Source organism: Lasioglossum baleicum, chromosome 14, assembly GCF_051020765.1.
Source record: "Lasioglossum baleicum chromosome 14, iyLasBale1, whole genome shotgun sequence".
Taxonomy (NCBI): Eukaryota; Metazoa; Arthropoda; class Insecta; order Hymenoptera; family Halictidae; genus Lasioglossum; species Lasioglossum baleicum.
This window is the reverse complement of record NC_134942.1, coordinates 5,010,253-5,022,604: the sequence shown is the minus strand read 5'-3', so window position 1 is coordinate 5,022,604 and position 12,352 is coordinate 5,010,253. Positions and strand designations below refer to the sequence as shown.

The following is a 12,352-nucleotide window of genomic DNA, read 5'->3' as shown; positions in this document are numbered from 1 at the left end:
GAAAACGACGGAAGTTAACGTTTGTACTCCTTGTTCCAGGTTAGAAAAGTGAACCTGTTGGCTAACAGCGTGAAGAGCTCTTATCCTCACGAGCTGAACAACGTGAACGCCAGGCAAAACGAGATCAAGGAACTGTGGAACCAAGTCCAAACGAAAGCTAAGGAACGCAGGTCCAGGTTGGAGGACGCAGTGGGCCAGCAGATTTTCATGAACAGTTCGAAGAACCTGATTAACTGGGCTGCAGATGTGCAAGAAACGATGAAGGTGGAGGAGCCTGTTAGAGATGTGGCAACTGCTGAGCAGCTGAGGAAGCAGCACATGGAGCTCGGGGAAGACATAAAAACGCGAGAAGACGAGTAAGAGAGTCTTTCTGTATCATTTGAATTTTTATTTATTTTTATTCTTCAATATTGCGTGTTCCTTAGGTTCCGAGAGGTTGAGGAATTGGGAACTCAGCTACTACACCGCAATCCAGCCCTGGTGGACGTCAGCGAACGTTTGGATAAATTGTTTGGTTTGTATCAAGCTGTGACGTCGGATTGGATGGCCAAAGAGGCTCGGCTTCAGCAGTGCTTGGAGCTGCAGCAGTTCAATCGCGAAGCGGATCAAATCGAAGCTACCACCAGCGCTCACGAAGCGTTCCTGGACTTCACCGACCTGGGAGAGTCTCTGGACGACGTTGAAGCATTGCTGAAGCAGCACGAAAAGTTCGAGAACACTCTTCAAGCGCAGGACGACAGGCTGAAGGCTTTTAGCGATATGGCTGACAAGCTGATCGCTCAGGATCATTATGATCGAGACTAGTAAGTGTCTTGACGATGACCGATACGGGTAGGAGTAACAAGGGAACTTTAATACGATTTATTACTTCTTTTCAGCATCAACGAGAGGAGAAATCAGGTCCTGGCAAGGAGAATGGCGGTCAAGGACGCTGCCCAGCGACGTCAAGCTGCGCTGAAGGCCTCTGAACATTATCAGCAGTTCTCTGCAGAGGTGGACGACCTGAGAGACTGGTTGGGTGACAAAATGAAAACCGCGTCCGACGAGAGCTACCGCGATCTAAATAATCTGGAACGAAAGCTTCAGAAGCACGAGGCTTTCGAGAGAGAACTACGGGCCAACGAGGGACAGCTGAGGGCTGTGAACAAAGCTGGGAAAGCTCTGATATCCGAGGAGAATTATCGATCAGACGATGTGGGTGAAACGCTGAAGGAACTGAACGATCAATGGGACAGATTGGTAGCGTTGTCTTTAGAAAAGGGTCGCAGGCTGAGGCAAGCTGCCTCTCAGCACGGCTACAACCGAACGATGGAAGATGCTAGGTTGAAGTTGGAGGAAATAGAGAACTGTCTGCAGAGCAAACAAGTTGGAGTAGATCTTAGAAGTTGCAAAGAGTTACTGAAGAAGCACCAAACACTTGAGAGTGACATGTGTCAGTGGGAACAGAAGGTCGACGATCTTGTCGCCATGGGTGAAGAAATGGCCCACGAAGGACACTTCGATGCTGCGAATATCTTGAAGACTAGCCAAGCGACTCAAAGAAAGTACGTAGCATTTCTCGGTGAATCATGTTTAACTATATTAGCAAGGGACTGTTGTTTAAATTAACTTGTTTGTAGGTTCCGCAGCTTGAAAGAACCAGCCAAGAGGAGGCGAGAAGCGTTGGAAGAGAGCATGCGCTTCCACAAGTTCGGCTTCGAGTTGGACGCCGAGTTGCAGTGGATAAAGGACCATCTTCCGCAGGCGTCTTCGACCACGCTCGGTCAGAATCTGCATCAAGCGCAGACCTTGCACAAAAAGCATAAGAAGCTCGAGGCTGAGATCGCTGGACATCAGCCCATGATCGACAAGACTTTAGCTTCTGGACAGACCTTGATCGACCAAACCCATCCAGAGAAGAAAAAGGTAAGGCCTAGCGCTACGGGTACGTGTGCAGATGTTTTCAGATCGGTACAGAATTGTTACGTAGTCACACATGCAGCGTCTAAAATAAAGATTTACAATTTTTGCACAGTTGGGACTGTTAGGAGAAATATTGGGTATGCAGAGGTAAGGTTAGCACAAATGCATGGATGATGTTGTTTTATTTACCGTGATAACATACTCTCTAAGTCTTTAACAGGATTTTTTTTTTCGTTTAATCGAAACATTGGAGAGCAGAACATTTTCCGAGGAGGAAGTATAAGACACTTCCGAACGCATGCATGTGCTTGTCTTACATCGTTCAGACAGAAATCATATAATGAATAATAATGAGTTCGCACACAGTGATTAGTGAAATTTTATTTAGTGCAACTAATATACAATTTTTCGTCGTAGCATATGTATTATATTCGTCTAAGCGTTATGCATTCGTGTCCTCCTTTTAATATAAGGATGTACAAAGTATCGTTGGTGCATAGATACGAGAACTATGCGACGAACTCGACGATGCTTGGAGGGACCTGCAGGAGAAAGCAGGAGAAAGGAGCAAGGCTTTGGATCTGTTGTTGAAGGCGCAGGAGTTCTTCTTCGAGGCAGGTGAAGTGGAGAGCTGGCTGAACGAGAAGAACGATGTTCTCAGCTCGACAGACTATGGCAGAGACCGTGACGCTGCTACAAAGTTATTAACAAAACACAAGGTATGATGAAACAGAGTGTTCCTAGAGAATAAGCTGAATTATCAAGATCCCCACGTTAACGCTTCTGCTATTTCCAGGCTGTCGAATTGGAATTGGACACGTACAACGGCATAGTGACAGAAATGGGACATACAGCTAGTGCCATGATCAATGCGAAGCATCCCGACAGCAAGGCGATAGGAAACAAGCAACAAGCGATAGTGCAGCAGATGAGGGCACTGCAGAGGCTAGCCACAGTGAGGCAACAGCGTTTAATGGAGAGCATGTATCGCCACGAATACTTCTTGGAAAGCAGGGAATTGGAACAGTGGATCAAGGAGCAAGAACAAGCAGCTGCGTCCGAGGACTATGGACAGGACTATGAACACTTGCTGATACTGCAAGCAAAGTTCAACGACTTCAAACACAGAATAGAGGCTGGCTCCGAGAGGTTCAATCAGTGCGAGGAACTGGCCAGAAAACTGATCGCGAACGAGAGCCCTTATATTCAAGACATCGAGAAAAGACAGGAACAATTAGGGTGAGAGCTCGGGGATATTTAATTTGGTTTCCAGAGTTTTTTCGAACACTTGGGGTGCATGTAGAATTTTTACCTTGGTTCTAATAGACTGGCACACATACTTAGATTCATAGGCGATAGAATTGGTTATTAATTGTATGATAGAAGTGTCCAGGTGAAAGTCTAAGTTTCTTCTCCTTCTAAAAAATTTTATATTTCATGGAAGAACGGTGTTGGGCCACTAACTATCTTTTGCACATATATTTAATGCAGAGCCGACGATGATGACCCTGTAAGTCAAGTCCGGAAGCAACACAATGCGATGCTGTAAGTAAACGCATTAGCTGCATTATTGTTGGCTGTTGTAATGGTTGTTACTAGCGTGGCTTTTCTCGAGTTCGCCAATGGTTGCAAGCAGTGCGTCAACATATTAATATTGATCGTATTCATTAGGGAATCCTGGCAACATCTTCTTGGACTCATTCGGAACCGCGAGCAGAGGTTGCAAGCAGCAGGAGAGATACATAGGTTCCATCGTGACGTCGCCGAAGCTCTCTCTCGTATTCAAGAGAAGGAAGCAGCGTTGCCAGAAGATCTAGGACGTGATTTGAACTCTGTCCTGGCGCTGATTCGGCGGCACGAGGGCTTTGAAAATGATCTAGTCGCTCTAGAGGCGCAGCTGCAGGTCCTGGTCGAGGATGCATCGAGACTGCAAGCGCACTATCCGGGAAACAACGCGGTGCACATCGATCAGCAACAACAGATCGTCGTTGCTCAGTGGGACGAGCTGAAAGAAAGGTCCGCTCACCGAAGAGATCAACTGCAGGCCAGCTGCGACTTGCAGCGCTTCCTAACTCAGGTCAGAGACTTGATGAACTGGGCAGCAGGACTGCGTGCCACGATGTCGACCGAAGACAAAGTGCGAGACGCGGCGAGTGCGCAGATTTTGAAGGCCGAGCACGAAGCATTGAAGGGGGAGATCGAGGCGAGAGAAGACAGTTTCAGTTCTGTCCTCGATCTGGGAGAAGCTATGGTTCAAACCGGCCATTACGCTGCTTTGGAGGTGGAGGAGAAATGTAACCAACTGCTCGACGAAAGGCAGAAGTTGCACACCGCTTGGCAACAGAAGAAGGTCCATCTAGATCAACTGATAGACCTGCATTTCTTCCTGCGAGACGCCAAGCAGCTGGACAACCTGTCGACCACTCAGGAGGCTGCACTCAGCGGAGACAACTTCGGGGACTCTGTGGAAGAAGTGGACGCCCAAGTCAAGAAGCATAACGAATTCGAGAAACTGTTAGTGACCCAGGAAGAGAAGCTGATCATCCTCCAGAAGCACGGAGATAAATTGTTGGATCAGAATCACTTCGATTCCCCGACGATTGAGAAGAGGTTGAACGAAGTGGTGCAGAGGCGAGCAAGAATTGTAAACCTGTACTTAGCCAAGCGAAAACGACTGGAGGCGGGCTTGTTGCACGCGCAGTTCGTCAGAGACGTGGCTGAAGCGGAATCTTGGATCGGCGAGAAGCAGAAGAAACTGGAAGCCGAGGCGTCGAAGGGCGAGGTGTCTAGTTTGGAGGACAAGATCAAGAAGTTGCAGAAACACCAGGCGTTCCAGGCAGAGCTGGCCGCGAACCAGAGTAGAATTTTGGAGATCCAAGCTAAAGGTGGGACTCTACTGGCCGAGAAGCATCCAGCCAGCGCAGAAATTCGCGATCAGTTAGTGCACCTGCATGCATCTTGGAGAAAGCTGTTGTTCGAGTCTGAAAATCGTGGCAGAGGTTTGGAAGAGGCGCAGGATATCCTCGAGTTCAACAATCAGGTGGAGAAGATCGAGGCTTGGATCAGAGACAAGGAGATGATGGTGCAAGCTGGAGACACTGGGAAGGATTACGAGCACTGCTTGAGTCTGCAACGAAAGCTGGACGACGTAGACAGCGACATGAGAGTGGACGACTCGAGAATAAAGACTATTAACGCTTTAGCGGATAAATTGATTAAACAGGGTAGGGACAACGAATCGAAAGCGATTCACCAGCGCAGGGATAATTTCAATAACAAATGGAAAGGCCTGCAGGGAGCGTTGAGCGCCTACAGGGAGACGTTAGCTGGCGCGTTGGAGATCCACTTGTTCAACAGAGACATAGACGACACGAGCCAGAGAGTGATCGAGAAATCCATTGCCATGAATACGTCGGACGTAGGGAAAGATTTGCCGGCCGTCGAGCACTTGCAGAGAAAGCAGGAGGCCATGGAGAGAGACATGACTGCCATCGAAGAAAAGTTGAAGGAGCACAATGCAGAGGCTAGAGAACTGTCGAAGAAGTATCCGGACAAGGCACCTCAGATCAATGGAATATTATCGGAGTTGCAGTCCAACTGGGACGACCTGCACCGATGCACTCAGCATCGTCGCGAAGCTTTGAACCAGGCGTACACGTTGCACAAGTTCCAAGCCGATTTACACGAGCTGGAACTCTGGGTGGCGGACACTATAAAACGTATGGACGAGTCCGAACCGCCAACTACGATATCGGAGGCCGAGGCTCTGTTGGAACTTCATCAGGAAAGGAAAGCCGAGATCGACGGAAGACAAGACACATTCAAAGCCTTGAAAGAACACGGCCAGAAGCTGCTCGCCATTAACGAGGACGTGAAGGGGAATCTGGAACATCTAGAGGAACTTCGAGAGGGGCTGGTCAGTGCTTGGGAGAATAGGAGGCAGAAGTTGACACAGGCGCACCAGCTGCAGTTGTTCCAGGAACAGGTAGGTGCATCTAATTTAATTCTCAGCTTCGATAGACGCGTGTTGATCGACATAATTCTTTTAGGCTGATCAAGCCGACAGCTGGCTGGCTACGAAGGAAGCGTTTCTCAACAACGACGATCTCGGTGAATCCTTGTCCGGCGTTGAGGCGTTGTTGCGAAAGCACGAGGAGTTTGAGAAGATGTTGGTGTCGCAATTGGGTCGCATCGAGGAGTTAGAAAAATTTGCGAACGAAATCTTGTTCAAAGACCACGCCGATGCGGGCACTATTAAGCAGAGACTGACGTCCGTTTGCGCTAGACGGGACAGACTGCAAAACAGCTCGAGAGCGAGGAGGAAGAAATTGATGGAGAGTCACCATCTGCATCAGTTCTTACGGAACATATACGAGGTCGAAGGCTGGTTGCATCAGAAGCAACAAGTGGCCAGCGACGAGAATTACAGGGACTCGTCGAATCTGCAAAGCAAGATTCAGAAGCACGCTGCTTTCGAAAGTGAACTGATGGCGAATAAAGGGAGAGTCGCTGCCGTTGTTGGCGAAGGCGAGGCTTTGATCGAAGAGAACCATTACGCCTCGGACAGCATCCAAGAACGCTTGGATGAACTGGAAGCGGAATGGCGTCATCTTCAGGAGACCAGCGAGCTGAAGAAGAACAGATTGAACGATGCTTATCAGGCTCTGCTCTTTGGCCGTACTCTGGACGAGTTCGAGGCGTGGATGGACGAGGTGGAGACTCAGTTGCAGTCGGAGGATCATGGGAAAGACCTGTCCAGCGTAGCCAATTTGCTGAAGAGACACACCAACTTGGAGAACGATATTTTAGGTCACAACGATGCCTGCGAAACAATCAAGGAAACCGCAGCTAGTTTCCAGAGATCGAATCATTTCATGTGTGACGAGATTCAAGAGAGAGCGATGGTCACTATAAACAGATACCATAGCTTGCAAGAACCAATGCAGATACGAAGAGATAATTTAGAAGACGCAAAGTTGTTGCATCAGTTTGCAAGAGATGTTGAGGATGAGATGCATTGGTTGTCGGAGAAGGAGCCTTTGGCGGCTAGCAATGATCTGGGCAGTTCACTGACAACCGTGCAGAGATTGCAGAAGAAGCATCATTCCTTGGAAGCTGAGTTAATATCCAGAGAGCCTGTAGTCACTTCTTTGGTCAGCAGAGCGAACGTTATGATGAGAAGCGGGCATTTCGCGTCGGAGAAGATCGAGAAACTGTCGCAGGAGCTGCAAGAGAAACTGTCGCACCTCAGGGACCTAGCTAGCGTTCGCAAGTTGCGTTTGCTAGACGCTGTTGAATCGCAAATGGTAATTAATTACAATTAGACATTAGAAATTAACTGCATGAAATATAAAACAATAAAAAAACTATAAAAAATCTTAAAATATTATTATGTTGTTTTTAATGTAAATAATTTAACACTTCACATTGGTTTTATACTTTCAGTTCTACGCTGAGGCCGCCGAAACCGAGCAATGGATCAAGGAGAAGTACCCTCAGTTGACGTCCACGGATTACGGGAAAGACGAAGACTCGGTTCAATCGTTACTGAAGAAGTTGGAGGAGATAGAACGAGACCTCATCGGCTTTGAGAACACTATCGGCAATTTGAGAAAACTGTCGCACGGACTGATAGAGAGGCATCACTTTGATAGCAAGAACATCACTCAGAAGCAGACCGAGATCGAGCAGAAGTTTAAAGAACTACAGAAGCTTAAGGAATATAGGTTCCAAAGGCTCAGAGAAAGCGAGAAGCTCTTCAAATTTGTTAGACAAGCTGACGAGGTCATTGAATGGATTGGAGATCAGACTACAGTAAAATTTTTTGTTCTTCTTCATTGCGTACGTTAGTTATAATAACCTACATACATATATGTGTCTCGTACTCTTTTAGGTAGCGGCTTCGGAAGACTATGGTCGCGACGTGGAGCACGTCGAGCTCCTGATTCAAACGTTTGACAACTTCCTAGCTGGCTTGACAACCAGCGAAGGTCGTGTCTCCGCGGTGCTGGAGAAAGGTCAGAAATTGATAGAAGAGAATAATCCTGAGAAGAGTAAAATCCTGATGAAGATTGATGAGACGAAGCAGCAGTGGGAGGACATAAAGGAGTTGGCACATGCGCGACAAGACGCGTTAGCAGGTGCAAAGCAGGTCCACATGTTTGATAGAACCGCGGATGAAACTATCTCCTGGATCCAGGAGAAGGAAACTGCTTTGAGCTCCGATGGTTATGGACACGACTTGGAGACCATTCAGGCGTTGGTTAGGAAGCACCAAGGTTTTGAGACGGATTTGGGTGCAGTGAAGGAACAGGTATTCCTTCGTTCATGTTACGCATACATAGACAGCGGATCTTTATGCAAAATAAACATTTTCTACTTGAATTGCAACATTTATTACAACATTTGTAAACGCATGAAGATCCGCTGTCTACACATAAATTACGATATTGGCGCATATGATATTGGCGCTACAAATAAACATGACGATCTTGGTTTTCAGGTGGAATTATTAATGGAAGAGGCTTCTAGGTTGATAGAACTGTTTCCGGATGCACGTACGCACATAGACGTGAAGCATCAAGAAGCTGAAGCAGCTTGGAACGAGCTGCTGGAGAAGGCTGCTCAGAGACGAAGCAAACTATCTCAAGCAGAGCAGCTGCAGTCCTACTTAGGCGAATACAGAGACCTTATGTCCTGGATCAACGAGATGGTAGCCAAGGTGACTGCTCCGGATCTGGCTCGAGATGTCCCAGGCGCTGAAACTCTGATATCCAGACACAGCGAATATAAAACCGAAATCGAGACGCGGAACGAGGCGTTCGACAAGTTCTACAAGACTGGTCAGGAGTTGATAGAGCAAGGTCACTTCTTGGCGAAGGAGATCGAGGAGAAGGTGTCCGTGTTGCAGCACCGGCAGCAATTCCTTAAGGACACGTGGGAGCAGAGGAGACGCATATACGAGCAGAATCTGGACACGCAGTTGTTCAAACAGGAAGCCGAGACGCTGGAGAATTGGATAGTTAGCAGAGAGCCTATGTTGCACGACGAGACTTTGGGCGAGAGTATTCCGCAGGTGGAGGAGCTGATAAGAAAACACGAGGACTTCGAGAAGACTATCGAGGCTCAGGAAGACAGGTTCAGCGCCCTCAGGCGAATAACCAAGCTGGAGAAGGCGTTCCAGAAGCAACAGGAGGCTGAGATGGCGGCGAGGCAGGCCGAGAAAGAAAGAGTAGAACGAGCGCGACTGGAAGAGAGGAAACGCAAGGAAGTACAGAGGATAACCGAAGAAAGGAAACGCGAAGAGGAGCGAAGAAGACTACTGGATAGTCCCCATCGCGTCGTTCACGATGAGATCAATGGCACGACGGATGAACACGAGTCCATCAATAAACTATCACCATTGAAGGCTGCCATTTCTCCGGAGAACTTGGACGTAATTCCGAATCAAAAGTCGCACGGTATTTCTCACGTGTTCGGCGAGAAGCTGAGGAGAACAACTCCCGACATCAAGAGAGCTGAGAGCATGAAGGTGGACACCAAGAAACCCAGAAGAACGCCCAGCTTCACGACCAGGAGGAGGACTCAGAGCTTCAGGAAGCTTCAGAGGATGGAGAACATGGACACGTTGCCTCCGGTGGAGATTCAGGGGTTGTTGGAAAGGAAGCACGAACTGCAGAGCGCTGGCAAAAAGGCAGCAGTCAGATCCTGGAAGCAGTATTACACGGTACTGTGCGGACAGCTGTTGTGCTTCTTCAAGGACACGGAGGACTTCCGGCTGAGCAAGGCTGCCACTGCTCCTATCACAATCTTCAACGCCATATGCGAGAAAGCGGATGATTACACTAAGAAGAAGAACGTGTTCAGGTTGAAGTGTACAGACGGATCCGAATTCCTGTTCCTTGCACCTAGTCAGCAAGAGATGGAAGACTGGGTCAACAAGATATCCTTCCACGCTAAACTACCACCCAGCCTTCAGCTTCTCAGCTACGACGAGTCGCAGAAGGAGGGCCTAGAAAGATTACAGAATGCTGAAGCAGCGGAGCACGCTGACGACAATCTATCGACCGGAAGCAGCCGTGCTTCCACCCCTGAACTCGAGAGGAAGAACTCGGTGATCAGACGCGACATGCCCAACCAACATTCCCCCAGCAACGTTCAGATCGAGTTCCTCCAGATGCACAGGCAGAACCAGCAGAGACGCGATCCACAAAACAACAACGAGTTCTTGATCACGCAAAGAACAGAACCGCCTCAAACGCAGACAGAGTTCCTGCAGATGCATCGACAGCAACAGTTGCTGGCACAGCAGCAGCAGATGATACAACAGGAACAATTGGCTAACCAGAGGGAACAGTTCCAACCGAATTCAGGGGACAAACCCCCGATTCCACCGAGGGGAGCACCTCCACCCGTTCCTATACGCTCGCCAAGCACCGAGGCTCTACCGCAGTACAGACGAGATGGTAGTTATCAAGAATACCATTTAAGAGCTAACTGAATTGTAACAATAATTGGATTATCTTTACAGAAACAGACCACGCACAAGGGAGACCGGGCTTCTACCAGCAACGCAGTGCAACGTTGAACCATAACGGGTCCAGTCAGCAGTATCCTCCGAATCAAGCCTGGCAGAGACAAAGTAGCGTGGACCTGACAACGCCGCATCAAGGTATCGAATCCGTTTTCGGGAGTACATTCCGAATATGTGTGTCTGCGTAAACGATCCTCTTCCATCTAAAGACTCGTGAATTATTTTATAGAATTAGCACCTCCCTTGCCATCGACCGCTCCTCCGCCAACCAGAATGGCTCAGTGGAGTGCCCCTCATGATCCCGGTTAGTCGTTGTCAGCTGTTTGTGAACTGCCGTGCACTCTTCTTGCATGTTATACCTCACCTTCCAACGTATTTTATCTTCTGTCTGCTTACCCTGATTCGCCCTTATTTTATTTTTTAATTAACGCACATTTCTCCTATCTTCTTCTCACGACGTATACCGCAGTTTGTCGATCATGCGAAGCTTGCTTATCCGCGAATGAACAAACACGCGGAAGAAGTGAACAATGTTTTTTTGTTACAGCCTATGGAAATGTTCCCGTAAACACCAGACAGGTAATTGAACGTTCAAACTACAACTTTTGAACGTTTCAGGATTATTCTGAACACTTTGATTTCGTTTTAGGGCTTGCAGCAAAATAACTCGTTCACGGGTAGACCAGTCTCTTTACCGCCGTACGTGGCACCTCCAGCTGTGCCACAAACCCCACAAAACATTACAGTCATGGAGGGAAGAAGAGCAAGCGAGAGTGGGTCGGAAAGCGAGCAGAGTGTGGGTAGCAATCGTAAGGACAGGGATTACAAAAGGAGTTCTGTTCTAAGCAATCTATTCGGCAGACGCAAGAAACCGTCTCAGTCGTAATTAATGTGTACCATGAGTTTACACAACCATGTAAACGGTATGAAAGTCGTCGCCGGACGACAAGTAGTTCCTTTGAAGAGATTAGGAAGGACATGTGTATAGGTTATCATTGCTATATACTACCATTAACACCCCTTGTAAATTATTTTTATGTACTATACAAGTTTAACGCTGAGTAGAGATTTATTATTCGCGTTATCTAATAACGCGATGTATGTTGAGTTGATCATATAAGTTAAATATATATATATACATATATATATACATATATACATAATTGATTGAAGAAACAGCTGCAACAGATGAAGAAATCATTTCCAATGGATCTTAGATACTGAGCACCGTGTTCTTTTATACATATTGATAACTTCTAAGAAGTTTTGTAACTTGTTCAGCACAGTTAATGAATTCTTTGCAAAGTATAGATATACAGATTTATCTATTGTTCTAAGAGAGAGAGCAATCATTGCTCTGTAAAGTTTTGATCCATCGGTGTGAAAGGATTCGGTAATGCAACATATGGATTTCGCGACGTCAAAAGCTGCAGAGTTTTATGTTTCAACGAATTGTCGGTCGAAATATATTTAAAGTGTACCTGACTTTAATGGAACGTACGGGGAAGAACATATGTGTGCAACGTAACGTTTAAGTTGTAGATTTCATAATATATGTTGCAAATATTATATATTTCAGGATGCCTGTCCGGGACCAATGATCTTTAAATGTATTAAGAAACCAGAGATATGTACACATATCATATTTTTGAAAGAAAACGGGGAATTACATGTTCTTGAAACGATTATTCTTCATTTCTTTTTTTTTTGTTTTCTTTTTTTATAACGAACTTCTATAATTTGTAAAGTGTATTTAATACTGCATCAATTATAATTAATTATGTAGGCTTGTCAGTGCTATTCTGTAGTTACACGGAACTCCTTTTCGCGCTGAGGAGTCAACGAATGAGAACTAAACAGACAGATTGAACGAATAAACAGAGAAAGAAAAATATAAAAAATCATGCGATCTATATT

General features: G+C 46.8%; 1 protein-coding gene across 4 annotated transcripts in view; it reads left to right on the top strand.

Annotated features, from left to right (window-relative positions):
- Kst (spectrin beta chain, non-erythrocytic 5 kst) overlaps positions 1-11,569 on the top strand; it is a 51,410-nt gene extending 39,841 nt beyond the window's left edge. For 2 of the 4 annotated variants that reach the window (XM_076438434.1, XM_076438431.1), the window contains exons 7-22: positions 40-356; positions 426-803; positions 879-1,544; positions 1,620-1,905; positions 2,403-2,621; positions 2,699-3,141; positions 3,394-3,447; positions 3,574-5,887; positions 5,952-7,208; positions 7,348-7,716; positions 7,796-8,215; positions 8,405-10,367; positions 10,433-10,573; positions 10,665-10,739; positions 10,983-11,014; positions 11,085-11,569. In XM_076438434.1, the coding sequence (XP_076294549.1) occupies positions 40-356; positions 426-803; positions 879-1,544; positions 1,620-1,905; positions 2,403-2,621; positions 2,699-3,141; positions 3,394-3,447; positions 3,574-5,887; positions 5,952-7,208; positions 7,348-7,716; positions 7,796-8,215; positions 8,405-10,367; positions 10,433-10,573; positions 10,665-10,739; positions 10,983-11,014; positions 11,085-11,321 (9,171 nt within the window). In that variant the 3' untranslated portion in view covers positions 11,322-11,569. The remainder of the gene's footprint in view (positions 1-39; positions 357-425; positions 804-878; positions 1,545-1,619; positions 1,906-2,402; positions 2,622-2,698; positions 3,142-3,393; positions 3,448-3,573; positions 5,888-5,951; positions 7,209-7,347; positions 7,717-7,795; positions 8,216-8,404; positions 10,368-10,432; positions 10,574-10,664; positions 10,740-10,982; positions 11,015-11,084) is intronic. The other 2 variants (XM_076438432.1, XM_076438433.1) reach the window with 2 other exon arrangements.
- The last annotated feature ends 783 nt before the right edge of the window (positions 11,570-12,352 follow it).